Source organism: Rousettus aegyptiacus, unplaced genomic scaffold (assembly GCF_014176215.1).
Source record: "Rousettus aegyptiacus isolate mRouAeg1 unplaced genomic scaffold, mRouAeg1.p scaffold_m13_p_1, whole genome shotgun sequence".
Lineage (NCBI taxonomy): Eukaryota > Metazoa > Chordata > Mammalia > Chiroptera > Pteropodidae > Rousettus > Rousettus aegyptiacus.
This window is the reverse complement of record NW_023416284.1, coordinates 12,410,890-12,427,122: the sequence shown is the minus strand read 5'-3', so window position 1 is coordinate 12,427,122 and position 16,233 is coordinate 12,410,890. Positions and strand designations below refer to the sequence as shown.

Below are 16,233 nucleotides of genomic sequence, written 5' to 3'. Positions count from 1 at the left end.
GCTGAAGCTATTTTTCTGATACAACCAGCATATCTGTTCTTAAGTATATACCCAGCTGATAAACATACATTTCTTATGTACCAAGAAACATAAAAATATAGCATTTTCATAAAAGTAGTTATCACGAAAATGTAGGATAATGGGATTGACTTTGGAGGCTGGGAGGTCGTACTGCTTTGGAAAGAGAATTCAAGTGGAGTTCTGGGAGGCTGTCGTTCTGTTTCTTGACCTGGTGCCAAACCTGGTGGCAGGCGAGTGAGTTTCCTTTGTCATAATTCATTGAGTTGAACCCTAAAAAGTTAAAGAAAAAAAACAAGAAATAGTGTGGAATATAAATTATTCTGTGCTCTTGAGCTTTACTCTAATGTTCAGTTTCCAAAAAGTAAAAGACCTAAAGCAAATATGGCAAAATATTAAGACAACAAAGTCGGGTGATGGATACATGAATGTGTGTGATATTATTTTATACTCTGTAAGGGAAAAAATGGAAGTTATAAGCAATTAATTATTTTTCCAAAGTGGCATTTCCATGGGCTAGGATTGACCAAAATTGAAATGTTAGTATTAGCTTCATTAATGCCAGCTTAAGCAGATTTTTTCCTTTAAGTTTCTGTTTACTCTGCTAATGTTTATAAAATCAGACAAGAAGGATCTACTCTGTGCAGCATTTTCCAAACCTTCTAGGCCTGGGTGCTGCCTTTTTTTTTTTTTTTTTTTTTTTTATGATTGTTATTTTGAGAATTGATACTGTCCAATAGAATGAGAGAAATTGAAGACAGTGAATAAAAATTAAACTATTACCTGGGGAAGGTGCTCTTCTCCTATTCATTAGGTTAAGTAACTTCATTGTCATTATCACTATGTTCTGTTGAGATGCCCACAGGTAACATTGCACGGTCTTTGGCCTGATTCATAGTTATAAAAATTTAAGCCATTTGTCCTGTATTATCAGTGATTGTCATTTGAAATAATGGAATCTAATTATAGTCACCCCCTCATATGAGATGGTCATAAGTAGCAGTGGTAATAAGAGTTAGGAATAGTGGGAATTACAGCAGTATTTTTTTAGATACATCTGCTAATGTGGTTATATCTAACTCATTTAATCCTCACAACTGTTCTTTTTCTCTGTTTCACAACATTCTCTAAAATTTAGAAAATTGCTTAAATAGGGACTTTATATTTATAGAGATTTTGAATATTAAAAGCTAGAACCTTAACTTAAACAATGGCCTAGATCAGTGGTTCTCAGCTGTGGGTGATTTGTTTCCCAGGCGACATCAGGCACTGTCTAGGGATGTTCTGGGTTATGGCTGCTGGCATCTTAGTGGGCAAAGGCTCGGGACGCTTCTAAATGTCCTCCAGTGCACAAGATACACACACGTCCCCTCCCATCCCCTCCTACCCCCACTCCCACAACAAAGAATGTCAGTGGTGTCTAGCCTGAGAAACCTTGCCCTGGATTGTTGAAATTTTAAGATTTAGGAGAATACTTGTTCTCATTATTTATAGAGCAATTTCTAACTTTCTGCCTTCATGTCATTCACCTGGGTCACACGCCTTTATTTAAAATCTGTTTCATTACTTTGCAGTGATTATCTAGGGTGAGAGGGCTAGAGAATACAATTGTACCGTGTGTCAATTTTCCATGATTTCTTAAAGGGTTGACTCTTAAGAAAGGGATTCTTTAGATTTACAGAGGAAATTCATGTAATCGTGTCGGCTTTTGGAGTTGCTCTGTCAATGCCGTCGTTATTATATGCACACAGACACATTTATATATACACACAACTACCTGCCTCTACTAAGCTCTGAGTTCACTTACGGTAGTCAAACAGGAGGTTAGAAAACCTCTGGCGCATGCAGCAGAAGGGCATCGTCAGTGATGGCAAGCCTTGCCTCTGGAGCATGCTGCTGCTTTTAGTAGTTCAGGTAGGGCTGACTGAGAGACCTGCAGGCCTCCTTCACAAGCTGCAGCGCATTTAACTAGAATTCAGTGCTCTCAGGAGGAAAACGTGTGAATTAAGTGGCAGATGGAGAAGAGTGGACAAGGGAAAATGTCCTGTGTCTAAATCTGTACTTAAATAAAATTTTAATTGGATTATTGGTAACATTAAATTGCTGTGCTTTTGTTTTAATCATAATTTAAATGAAAATTCCCATCTCAGAACCACATTAGAATCTCAGCTTCTAAGAGCACGGACTTTTTCTCTTTTCGTTTTTTGTTTTTTCTCTGCTGATTTCCTAGTGCCTCGAATAGTTTTCTGGCATGTTATAGACCCTCGGATATGTTGTGAGTGGATAAGTGTAAGAATGAAAGAATAACAACCTGAGTTTATTTTATGCCCTAAGACTTTACTTTTTTGTTACTTTTTATCTCTGCTATGCCAGGCATGCATGCCTCAGCTATAAAGAATGGCACTAAGGGTATATTTTTTAAGCATTCTGTGTCCTGTTATGTCATATCCAGAACTTGCAGTGTTTACACTTTTTAAGTGCTTTAAAGCAAGATGTGAAAGAAGTGACAGGACTAAGCATGCGAAGAGACACTAAGAGAACAAAGGAGACACAGTTAAATCTCATTAGAAATAAAGCCTATAATTACAGACATGAAGAATTAGTTAGCTTTGGGCAACAGCATGTGGCTGGAATCAGCTGGAGGAAGTGGAGGGATGTGCAGGTCACCTAATCAAAGACGAAAAATGCTTTGAAGACAAGATCGATGAGAAATGACTTACACTGTCATAACGTGACCACCCCCTTTTGAATCTTGCAGGCACCCCTCAGTACTACATATGTCTTCAGATGTATCTAATAGAGATATGTTTAGATAGATGTGTTCATAACAAGTGATTTCCTACGGTCAAGACAAAACTGACAGAGGATAGTGTGTCACTGTGGACCCATGAGTTATAATTTGGAGCTCAACTTATTACTGTTGACTTCACATTCTAGAGTTAGTACAGGGGTACCACTTGTTTATACTATACTAGTCATTCCAAATACTTTACCTGAGACCAGAACATGCTTCCGGAGGAAAGTGGCCACTGAGCCATGGGTTACCATTAGCATCTCTATGTTCTGAGACATAGAGATGAAAATCCGTACATAGCCTGCTAAGCAAGTCTAGGGCTCGTTCTTCAATTTTCCAATCTCCTGTTTGACTACCATAATTAACACAGAGCTGACAGCCCTTGATGATTCTCTGGGAGTTATCCTTTTAAGAATATATATCAGCGGTACGAGTCCTTTTGCTTGAAGAAAATGTCTACCTGTTAATAACATACACATCCAGGTTTTGTCACAATATGAGATGATGTACCAATAGTGTACAGTGCAATGTAATATCATACTGTTTGTCTACTACTACTCTGTAGAAATGAGAAGGTAGGTGCTCTCCAGCAAATCTAGCATATTGGGCAGCCTTACTAAAATACGCCCCCTAACTCCCTCACTCCCTGAGAAACCATCTCCCAGACAATACATTTGAAACACATATATCTTAGTTGTGATCATGGACTAATGTTAAATGAAAATTATAGTTGTCTAAAGGGATCTTTTTCTAAACATTGCACGTCAACTGTCACTTTTGCTATTATCCATGGTCGCATTTGCATCTACCTTGTCCACTGTTTTGGACTGAATGTTTGTGTTATCCCCTCATCCCAATTCATGCATTGAAGCCCTAACCCTCAGTATGATGGTATTAGGAAGTGGAGCCTTTGGGAAGTAGTTAAGTTTAGAATTAGGTGATTCAGGTAATTATAATGGTATTAGTGCCTTTATAAGAAGAGGAAGAGACATCAGAGCTTCCTTTCTCCACCACAAGAGGATACAGGAGAAGGCAGCTGTCCACAAACCAGGAAGAAGAACTGAATCTGCTGGCACCTTGATCTTGGACTTCTAGAACTGTGAGAAATGTCTGTCGTTTAAGCCACCAGTCTGTGGTATTTTGTTCAGGCAGCTCCAGCAGAGTAGGATACCTACTCTTCATGTTCTGTTCTAACTGACCGATATCATTGGTCTCTTTACCAGTGAATGCCCAACAGACAACAACATATGCTGCCTTAACAATGTCGTAATCCTGTTGATATTTGTTATCTCTTAAAAACAAAAAAATTGTCATATATCACCATTCTTAGAGAATATGTTCTCACTGATCTATTTCCATAGTTCCACAGCCTTGTTAACCAGCCCCAGAGGGACATTAAGATCGTGTTCCAAAACAGGTCTATAGGGGTTTGTATAACTAGCCATTCATTCACTTAGAGATATACGTACTTAAAGATCTGTAGACAGTCCTCGTGATTGTTCGGTTTTAATACTTGTGCATATACCTAAAATGCTAATGCACTGTCACATGTTCTCTGTGTCCTACACATGTGAAATGTCCCATGACCATCATTTTGGGATAGTAGACACTCATTTCTCTTGCTTTTTATGGTTCTCTCCCTAACTGCTTTGTGAGCTAACTTTGCTTATATACTTCGATATTTATGTTATTATAGATTACTCTTCATTTTTAATCATAAACATGTCAAGTGCAGCTCCACATGTTTAAATATAACTGTATTAGTTTACCGAACTTCATGCGCCAGCCAGTATTATTTGCTTTACTTACACCATTTCATTTAATCCTTCCAACAGTCCTAAGAGATCGATGTTATCCTCATTTTATAAAGGAACGGGTTTTATGAAGCCAAATAACTCAGCCAGAGTCACATAGCAGAATTGAAATTATGACTGTTTTAGCAGCTACATGTACCTTCATCTACTGTCACTGGAATGTGTGCTTTTGCAGATGAAGTGATTGAGGCTCAATGCGGTAGCTTGCTCAAATGTACAGAGCTGATTAGATACAGAGCTGGCATTCATACCCTGATTTTATGACTCAAGATACCAGTGCTCTTCCAGTTTCAGTGTTCTGAGTATCCCAGTTACAGCTTTCTTCTCTGTGACTTAGAAAGTGCTTCTGCCAAACCTATTTCTTTGGATGTTTAAAGCTGCACTCCAGGTTAGACGCAGGAATTGCAACTCCCTTGTTTTAGATGATGAAACCAAGACTTGAATTAAAACAATTGCCTTTGTTTAAAAGCAAGTAAGCGGAATCTTTTGATACTTAGCCCAACAACCTTTTCAGCATAGCCTTCTCTACATAAAAGATGTAAAAGGCATAGCTTTTTATACTTTTTTGTGTAGAGAAATTTTCCCTTAGGTCATTTCTATTTGTTCATATAAACCAAACTCTCACAAGTTTTATTTATTTAATCTTTCTAACTTGTTTTAATCCTGGTCCTTCTCACCAATGAGACAGTGACTTGGATTTTCATATTGTTGTCCACATTCTTCTCATTTTCTACACAGCAAATCCATAATTCAGGAAACATCCCTTCAGAACTTATAGATGTGGTCCAGGTGATTTTTCTGTTTTTAGTGTTATATAGATGATGCTGGTGAATATGCCAAGAAGCAAAATAGGACTTTTTGACTGGCTTACCAGGAACCTAACATCACGCCGGTGCTCTCTGATATACCACCTCGCTCATGGGTTTGCTTCTTGGTTCTCTTCTGCAGTGCATTGTTGAATATTCTGGGTCCCGTATAGTAGAAAATGGAATCTACTTTTGGCTCTTGTTTTGGAAATTTTTTACTTTCATGTAGTGTTTCTTTCCTTGAAAGCCGATTAAATGCCTACCTTCTTATGTGATCATAGAGTAGGCCTGGCTATGTGTGAAATGATCTGTAGTCACTTAGGGCTGAGTTTGGAGATAGACATACTAGCTTTTCTATGGTTGTCTAAAAAGTATCTTCCTAAGTTAGTGTTTTCTACTAAAGTAAAATAGAATGAAACACTTGGTCCTTTGATTAGAACTGGACTTGTTAAATGATATTTCATATGTCATAGGGAATATGTTGGAGCATATGCCATCAGTTCTAGAACAAATATACTATAGCATCACAGTTGCAGTTCTTAAGAAGTTTCTCTAGCCATTCATCCTTCATCAGGTTGATAACATTAACTAATACCACGCATCCTGTTTCTTACCAAGTTCTCTCAGTAAACCTAGAGCAAAGACCATGCATTTCAGAACTTTGGGAGCCGCTTTGTGATTCCAGAAAAACCATTTTGCCATGTTATGCATTAGCTCTTCAGAACGATGCTCAGGGGGATTGCATCTATAAAATAGAATGTTTTGGTCATTTGAAATAATAAACATAGTATATTGATAGTCAAGGTAAGTACTAGCATTACAGTGTCGTGACAGTCCCCTAAGGAAAAGACATATCAAAAATTCTCAAATGTATCCCCCCTTCTGCTTTTTTCTAGAATAAGAATCACACCTACATCAGTTTTCCTATGGCCATGAAATTCTCTCCTACTTTATGTCATTTCTGTTTGTTCCTGTAAACCAAAGTACCCATAGTGGTACTAAGAAAAACAAAAGTAATAACCCTACAGAGTTAAAAAGGCCTAAATAATCCAGGGTCATAGTTGTAATAATATTACATGGATTTCAAAGTCAGCTAGAGGCACAACCAGCCATTAAAGACACAGTACATTTATATGAGAGTAATGTGTATCTTTTCTCTATAAAACTTAAGACATCTTTCCATTGAACCATGAAATGCCTGAGGCTAAATTGGGTACCTCTTGTAGAATGCTTACCTGTGATTCAGTCAGCATTATTTTTCAAATAAAAAAAATTTGATATTTTGAGAAAATCATTGAATGTGTTTAAATAATCTTGCTGCTTTTGCATTTTCCCATCTGGATGCAGCTGAAAGTACCCATGGCAGACAAGCCTGGAAACACAGTGAATTTCCGGAAGCTGCTATTGAACCGTTGCCAGAAGGAGTTTGAAAAAGATAAAGCAGATGATGATGTCTTTGAGAAGAAGCAGAAAGAACTCGAGGCTGCCAGTGCCGTGAGTATTTTCACAGAAAGTCGGTGCTTGTTCAGTTTGAGTGTCATCAACGGGAATTTTCATGAAGCCGGCTGCAACATCTCCCTACTACTTCCGTGGGTGCCTGTGGCCTTTCTTCCAGGCGGAAGTACGATGTTGGTGTTTAGAGGAATATTTTGTTCCTTTCAGTGCCGCCATGTTAAAGCAACGCAACCTTCTAAGATAGGGATTCAGAACCTAGACTCCAGAGGCGTCGCTGAGTACCAGAAGTCAGAAATGGTTGCAGACTTTTGCGTATAGTTCACTTTTCTGAGGAGTACGTCTTTAGTTGCAGTCATATTCCCAAAGGGTATCCCTGACCCCCCAGAAAGAGTAAGGACCATGAATCTGAGTGTATGTTGTTAGCATCTATGGTGCAGTACAGATTTCATCATCAGGATTCTATCTTTCTTCCTTACACAACAGCCAGAGGAGAGGACGAGGCTTCACGATGAACTGGAAGAAGCTAAGGACAAAGCCCGGCGGAGATCCATTGGTAACATCAAGTTTATTGGAGAACTCTTTAAACTGAAAATGCTGACGGAAGCTATCATGCATGACTGTGTGGTGAAGCTGCTGAAGAACCATGATGAAGAATCCCTGGAGTGCCTGTGCCGCCTGCTCACCACCATTGGCAAAGACCTCGATTTTGAGAAAGCAAAGGTAAAAGCCCAAAATCGTGGAAACTTCCAACAGGGACTGTGTCAGTTACAAAAGAACTAAGATTGTCGGTGAAAGTGTTCATCTTGCCCCTGCCATCGAGGCTGCTTATTTTTCTTTTTTGTCTTTCTCATTGTCACTGTTTGGCCGTCATGCTCCTTACCACATTTCCATCATAGTCAGAAGTGAATAGGGTCCCAAATTATGTAAAGGCCAGTTTATGAGTTGTTCAGATTGTCTCTGGTCCTCTTTCTGTATGACCATTTCACAGGTCATTTATACATATAGCAAATTATGGGCAGAAATAAGAGGAGAAAAGTTACTATGGGCCAGGACTGAGGGTAATACAGAAATGAAGAAAACCTAGTAGCTTCCTGAAATTTATGCTGTGATTAATGACACAGCTATCTAACCATGATATAAAAAGATCATTAAAAATATTATAATTCAAACGTAACATAAATAAGGGGTCAAGAAATTAGAAATGCTTCAAAGAAATTTCTCATAACTTCTGGAGCAGCTAGGATTATATTTGGCTGTGACAGAAAATCCCAAATCTTAGCAGTTTATACAAGATTGAGATTTATTTCTCATTCATGTAGGTAAAGTTCGGAGGTGAGAAGGCTGAAGCTGATCTGGTGCCTCAGAGATGATCAAAAACCCCAGCTCCTCCAGTTTACCATTCTGTCATTCATAAGGTGTAGCCCTTGTCATTAATGTTCTCGGCAGGGAAAGTTGGAAAGAGGCAAAGAGCACAGTCACCTCTCTTAAGGAAGATTCCAGGGAGCTGCGTCTGATCGTTCCATTTATATTCTGTTGGCCCATAATTAGTCACTTGACCACAGCCAGTTGCCTGGAATATATAGCCTTTATTTTGGGTGTCATATGCTCAATTAAAAATTCTACCACATTCCCCTTTGGCTAAAAGTTGTATTCCTACGCCATTTAAAAAATGTTACATGGTAAAATTATATTCGAATTCCTCAACCAGGAATACTAACGATTCTGTTGCTTACAGCCACGTATGGACCAGTATTTTAATCAGATGGAGAAAATCGTGAAAGAAAGGAAAACCTCATCTAGGATTCGATTCATGCTTCAGGATGTGATAGACCTAAGACTGGTAAGTAGCAAAATAATAAGCCTGCCACTCCAGTCTCTCTTAGGGAATTGGGTTGGGGAGGATATCCTAGTATGTAAATGTGTAAAAACGTAATGCTTTTGTTGTAGGACTCTCAGAACTTAAATTGACAAACTTTCATGAGAGCTGTGTGAAAGGACAAAAATTGCATATACCTACCTACCTGTTACGTATCTCTTCTCTTTACTCTGATTATCAAACCACGTTGCAGTTTTGAAATCCGCCATTCTGAATTCTCACTGTAGTCAATTAATTAAATTTAGTCTTGGGATGCTAAATTATCAGGAAACCTCATCTTCATAATGAATCCATTTAACTTCCCTCGAAGCTTACATTTTTAGTCTATAAAATGGAGGTGTTGCCTTCCTTGCAGATGCGTTGTAAAGATTCAGTGAGGAAGGTGATTATGTAAAGTCCCAGCTCATAGGAGATGTTGTTTTCTCTATTGCTTTTCCTATATACCCTCCTGTTCTGCTGCTTTTTCCCCCCTTGTTTCTCACACTAGGAACAGTTTTTACCACTACCACCTGTTTTCTCTCGTATTTTAACTCCTACAGGGAATATACCGCAGTTGACCCTAAACTAGAGAAAGTGAATTCAGGTCTCACTTCTTCCCCGCCCTGCATCCAAACCAGATAGCACTGGTGATGGTTCTTTATCTTGCTGAGCACAGATGTAACCTCAGGAGCCTTCTTATTACGGAAGCCACTACCTGTTGATCAGAATTTGAATGCTGATTTAAACCTATTTGCCATCTTTGCCTCTAACCGATATAAAAATGTTAACATAAAAAAGTTCTCCACTCATGCCTTTAACCATTTATATTTATATCAGATCTTGGGACTATAGCTGGTAGAAAAGGTAAGGGAGAAGTATAATTATAAGGAAACAAGTTGTTTTGTCCTTCATAGAGAGGATAACCAAAGGGCAGAGTGGTGTGGTACTTCGTGTAGGTTACCAGACAAATCCTAGTCATCCTTGATTTAGAATTCTTATGGACCGTGATACGAACTGAATAGCAATACCCCAGATTAAGTCAAGGCCAGAGAATCCTGATCTTTCTTGATTCCCCTTTTCTTTCCTCCATTCATATATAAAAACAATTTTAAAAAATACGTTTGGGGTAGTCTTTTACTCTGTCTTCTTATCCATCAGCTCTTGGAATGCTCGGTATATGTTGTAGTTCAGGGTTGATTGAGAAGAATTCAGTTCTTTAGCTCTAATCTGCAAACTGCAAATAGTGCCATCTGTAAGACATGAAAAACTACTGTAACAGATTTTATAAGTATTTTTACACTTCCAGCAGTGAAAAGTATAAAGTAGGTACTCAAATTTTTAAAATTTTTATTTTGTTATCTGGCTGATAATCTTATTTTCTCCTTTTGTAGTGTAATTGGGTATCTCGAAGAGCAGATCAAGGGCCTAAAACTATTGAACAGATTCACAAAGAGGCTAAAATAGAAGAACAAGAAGAGCAAAGGAAGGTCCAGCAGCTCATGACCAAAGAGAAGAGAAGACCAGGTGAGGGGAGGAGTCCCCTGGGGCGTTAGAGAACTTAGGGGTTTGAAGAACAGATATTTAAGAATTCTTAAATATTTAGATGTTAAATGAAATCGGGAAGAATAACCCAAAGAATAGAGAAGTAATTGATAAGTGAAGAAGTTATACCTGGAGACAGGTTGTTGAGTGAAAGAAGACAATGCAAGAACTGAGCATGATTTGGACTGCAAGATCTTACTGAGTATTTTCCGTAGACTCAGTATTGCTGAGGGATATAAACAGAAGTGGAAGATACGGTTTATCCCCTCTAAAAGCTTACAGTTTACCTGAGAAGACAAAACTAATACAGGGAACATTGGTCAAGCAAATGGAAGATGTTATCAATTATGAGATGTGTTCTCCATTAAGGTTAAAATTCAGAGAAGAAGAGAGCTAGAAAACAGGAAGAAATCTTTATTTGAGGAAAGGGCACTTGAATTGGGTCTTAGTGGATGGTAGATACTTGGAACAGAAGGAAGAATTTTATTTATGAAATTAAAGTAAACATAAATTGTAAAGAGAATAAACAAGCATGATGGGAACAAAATTTAAGTGTTCAGGCAGAATGGAAAATGTCTGGAAGCGTGGAGCCAGAGTAAGAACTTTTGACTTGATTTAGTAGAAGTTAAGAAGTCATTGTAAGTTTTTAAGCAAAGGAGTAATGCCGTGTAAGAGGTATGTAAATCAAATAAGTCTATTGCTCTTCACATGATGAATTAGAGGAGTACACAGAACTCAAAAGTCTTGCTGTTACTGAAATCTCATGTGAAAGGAGGTGAGACTTGGTAGTAATAAAAATAAAAAGGAAGAAACAAAAAATATGAAAGTTGAAATAAAAAGCATTTTACATTTGAGAGAATAGGAAGTCCATTGACTAAGTTTAGAAACACTGGAAGAGGAAACCTTTTTCAGAAGGGAAATGATCATATTTCTTTTAAGCCTGTTTATTTTGAGATGACAACAGGGCATCCAAGTGGGAATGCTCACTTGTCCACTGTGCAGTTAAGTGATCAGGGCAGTGACTAGGTCATACAGTATAGTTGTTAAGAGCATAGACTCTTGAGCTCAGTGGTCTCAGTTTAAATTCAGCTCGCCTATATCCTAGCTGTAAGACATTGCTCAAGCCCCTTATGGATAGACAGTTTGGTGATATTTCATTCATTCATTCATTCATAAAATGAATTTAATAATAGTACTAATGATTTGCGTGAGGATGAAAGGTAGTATATCTAACGTGTTCAACGTAGCAACGGGCACAGAGTAAAATACTCAAAAACCATTAGCTATTATTTATCACAGACACAATAGATTTCACAGTGAAGTTATGAGAGATGAAGGCTCCAGGGGAAAAAGTATACTTTCAAGTTTCATGGGACACCACACTTACCCTTACCCACCTTCCGCATCCTAGTACCTAGCACTGTGCCTTTCAGGTGATGATTTTTATTTATTATTGAACTAGATTGAGAGGAAAAAGATAAAAGCCTAATCCATGGAAGATGCCCTCAGCCGACTAAAGGAAGTAAAGAACTTGGAAAACCTACAGATAAAACCAAATAGAAAGGAAGGAGTACTAGGATATAAGCATTATAGAAACAAGGAACCAAGTGATCAGTAATATCAGGTAGCACAGAAAAAACCAAGAAATGTGAGGATCAGAAAAATTTATGGATAGACAGTTTGGTGATATTTCATTCATTCATTCATTCATTCAACAAATATTTTTTGAGTGCCTGTCACTTAACAGTAGAAAATCCCTTCCCTTATTCAGCTTACATCTTACTGGGAGGGAGAGATAATAAATACATTAAGTAAAATATGTAATTTTCTCAGATAAATTTGCTCTATAGAAAAAAAATAAAGCAGAAAGGGAGGGATTAAAGAGTGCAAGGCTCGACGGCCAGAGGTTGCAATTCTAAATAGGGAAGTTAGGGAGCCTGTTAAAGTCAGTATTGTTGGACCTGAAGCAAGGGATAAAGTTTAGTCATGTGGATATTTGGAGAGGGAAGGTTTTAGGCAAAGGGAGTGTAGTAAATACAAAGGCCCTGAAACAGCATTTTTAAGGATTAGCAAAGTGACCAGTGAGGCCGGAAAAAAGGGCATGGGGGAAGAGCAGTTGAAGATGGGGTCTGAGAGGCAGGAAACAGATTATTTAGATATTATAGGCAATTTATAAGGAATCTGTCTTTTTCTCTGAGTGAAGTGGACAAATAACAGAAGCATTTTTGAGCAGAGAAGTAACAGGACCTTATACTTTACTAGGTTCACACTGGCTGCCATGATATAAAATAAATAAGTAAGTAAGTAAGTAGGTAGGTAGGTAGGCAGGCAGATACATACATACATACATACATACATACATACATACATACATACATACATACATACATACATACATACATAAAAGGTAGAACCAGGGAAGCCATTGAAGAGATTTTTGTACTAAGTGAGGAAATATGGCTGGCTTAAACCAAATTGGTAGTGTTGGCAGTAGTTAGTAGGGGCTAGATAATGAATATATTGAAAAGGTTGAACTGACAAGACTTGCTGACAAATTAGGTGCAAAGTGTGAGAGAAGGAAGAGTCAGGTCTTTCTGCCTGAGCAAGGCTGGAGAAGTAGGTTTGGGAGGAATGACTGAAGCACACTGTCATTTGACATCTTTAAGTGAAATAAACTTTGGGATAAATAACTTCCATCTGACTTCTCCCAAAGTGTTCTGATCATTAGCTCTGTAAACAGTCATTAACTCTGTAAACACTAGATTAGGCCCTCCCTTGCTTAGCACTCCTCAGTCTCTCCTCATTTGTATCCCTTGGTTTCATCTAGATCATTAACGTTTCATGGGAGATTCAATATAAGCAGAGTGCTTATGCTTGGTATTTTCATGTGATGGGTGTTAGAGGCTATTAGCAATGCTTTAACAATTTTTGTCTTTTCCTTGGTTTCAACTGGTGATGTTGACAGTGTTTGTCACTCTTTCATTGTCAAACTGACTTCACACAGGTGAAAGACTGACTCACTCTGTTCTCCCAGCAGGCGTCCAGAGAGTGGATGAAGGTGGTTGGAACACTGTACAAGGGGCCAAGAATAGTCGGGTTCTGGACCCCTCAAAATTCCTGAAAATCACTAAGGTAAGTTACATTTAAAACTCAAGAGCAGCCTCAAAAGATGACACAAAATTAGTTCTTGCTCATCTGAAATAGCCATATTGCAGATTTTATGAGGTGGTTTTTCTTAAAAGTCAATATTTATCACTGTATTCTCACATACTTATCCTGGCATTAGTTCTTTCTATTTCTATGAGGATTTAAAGTTATGCAATGCATAATGTAAAAGAAATTATAGCAAAGGTACCTCAGAAGCCATAGTCAATTACAAGCTTTTATTCAATGTATAAGCAGCTATCTGTTTAAGTCTAACCTTGAAAGGAATTAATGTTTTTCTATGTCTGAGGCCTAAAAGAAATCATAGAGGACCTACTAGAATTCAGTCTGTGATAAATATTTAATATATTTCATTTCATTTTCTCTGTCATGAGAATCCATGGACAGTAGTAGTAAGTGGAAAAGAATTTTCTCCAAGCAAGGTGTTTTTTAGTAGTAGAAGTTGGTCACTATAAGTATAGTGAAGAATGTAGAGAAAGCAAAATTACATTTTATAAACGTGTAAACTTATACAGCCCAGTGGGTTTTGCAGATTATTTTCAAATCTAGTTTATTCCTTAGTTGTAATACACTTTCTGTAGTTCTGAAAATTGGCCACCTGCCAGTAGGATACTAAAGACAATCTAAAGCTAATGTGAAAATATCAAATAAAAGAAGATAACTGACAAAAAGAAAAAAGACTTTGATAAAATTGGAAGATGGGCTGTTATTTGCATCTTTATGGTTTTGGCAAAACATTGCTTCAGGACAGAACATTACCTCTCTGGCTCTCTCTTGATGTTAATTAGCTAGGATCCTCTTCTCTAAGATTCTGGTAACATTCTTCTAGTTGTTTATGTCTCAGAGCAGGAATTCTATTGCTGAATACAATTTGATTCCCATCTACTTTCGTTTCCAGCAAGAGACAGTTTTAAGCAAAATCTTATCATTTTGGGGTGGTGGGTGGGGAGGTTGGCACTAGGTTAAAAGATCGATGGGATTAAGAATTGCCAGTTATAAAATTGTCATGGTGTCCACTGTAATTTAAAAAAAAATTATTTTTAATCTTATGTTTAAAGAATTTCTCCAACAGCATCACTTCAACATCTTTGAAAATTTTATCAATAATTTAAAATAACATTTGTTTGTGTTTTTAAATATTATTTCTGTCAATGGACACTGTAAAAAAAATCCTTAATATTTTGGAAAATGTGTAAATTGTATATTCAGATAATTATGCAGTAGATACTCTACATAAGTATCCTAGAAAAAGTTCAAAACCGTAAACAAATTTGTCAACTTGGAGAGATTTGTGTGAAAGCATGTCACACAGCAAGGCAGCACTGTCAGAATATCATACCTTTGTAAAGAGCTGCCTCGTGGCTTTTAGGTTGTATGTGTTTTATGGTTAATTTGCGTTACATCATAATTCTGTTCACTTACACTAAAAATATGTTGGAGGGTTAAACCTGAAAGATGTCAGGCACCTTAATTTCCTGTCTAACGTGCTGTTCCTATTCCCCTTTATTGAATCCTTAAGTTCTACCTCTCCATCCTTAGATCTAGCCTATATTAGGCTTTACTAAAATGTGAAATCTGTCTTCTCACAGATTAATGAGTTAATTTTGTAGTATTTGTACATTGCTTTTTTTCTTTTTAAAATAACTTGGCGTTACTACACAGGAGGAGTTATTAGAATCTGCTTACATTAGCACTCTGGCACACAGTCTCTGAGGACCTGAGTGCATTCTCTAGACTAACCAGTGGTGTCAAATCACTGGTGGGTTGTGGAAGCTGAATTCCAAGGAAGCACTTCAGGGGAATTCTACCCACTTTAACGTGAACAGCTCCAATTTATGTTTCTTAAATTGGCATTCCAAGCAAAATTTTGTTGCTAAAATTGGTTTTACTGCATTGGGGATGGAGGGGGGAACGATTTTTCTAGAATATTTCCTAGAATTGACTGGTCACTTATGTTACAGCCTACAATTGATGAGAAAATCCAGCTGGTACCTAAAGCACAGCTGGGCAGTTGGGGAAAAGGCAGCAGTGGTGGAGCAAAGGCAAGCGAGACTGGTAAGCGTGGAGTGTCCCTTCTCGGGAGTCCGAATGTGGTCTGTAAGCATTCCCTTACAGTGCGTTCCCACCATCATCTAATAATAATTTTAGGAAAGGACCTATCGATGAATCATGTCCAAACTTAACAGTGGCCCTTTCTGATTAGCACAAATTAGGCTTTCCTCCTCAGTAAGGATCCTTAGGTATTTTAAATATTTTAGTACAGTTAGGCCATTTAAGACTTTAATCTCTTAAATTCCTTTGTTATTGTCGTTCACAAATTCAGTATAATCAGAGAAATTACTGGGACCCCACATTAAAAGTCCAACCCATTTTGCTCAGAAAAAGAACATTAAGGCCCCAAGCATTTAATTTCAGGGCATTGTAAAAAGAATAAAGAATTGGATTGAAATATTTTTCAAAATCTTAACCATGAGTCAGAGTTTGAGAGATTTGACTTGTGATGTTTGGACCATCACAAATATATCTTAAAAGCCAAGGAAGCCCTGTGGAAAGAATAAAAACTTCATTGTTAACTTCCTTCTCATATTTTCCTATAAGTAATTTTGACCTTTTTTTCTTCAAATTAAATTTTAAAAGTTTTTATTATTCATTGAAACCTACATGCATAACTTTACAAAAATGCGATGACATTAATATTATTTACCTTTTTTAAGTGAAGTACAGTTGACCCTTAAACAACTTGAGGATTTAGGGGTACCTGCCCCCTTACCCCAGCAGTCAAAA

General features: G+C 37.5%; 1 protein-coding gene across 41 annotated transcripts in view; it reads left to right on the top strand.

Moving 5' to 3' along the window:
* EIF4G3 (eukaryotic translation initiation factor 4 gamma 3) overlaps positions 1 to 16,233 on the top strand; it is a 267,806-nt gene that overhangs the window by 225,429 nt on the left and 26,144 nt on the right. For 30 of the 41 annotated variants that reach the window (XM_036229602.1, XM_036229598.1, XM_036229568.1 and 27 more), the window contains 6 exons: positions 6,780 to 6,926; positions 7,371 to 7,607; positions 8,623 to 8,727; positions 10,134 to 10,266; positions 13,319 to 13,416; positions 15,411 to 15,504. In XM_036229602.1, the coding sequence (XP_036085495.1) occupies positions 6,780 to 6,926; positions 7,371 to 7,607; positions 8,623 to 8,727; positions 10,134 to 10,266; positions 13,319 to 13,416; positions 15,411 to 15,504 (814 nt within the window). The remainder of the gene's footprint in view (positions 1 to 6,779; positions 6,927 to 7,370; positions 7,608 to 8,622; positions 8,728 to 10,133; positions 10,267 to 13,318; positions 13,417 to 15,410; positions 15,505 to 16,233) is intronic. The other 11 variants (XM_036229665.1, XM_036229572.1, XM_036229570.1 and 8 more) reach the window with 1 other exon arrangement.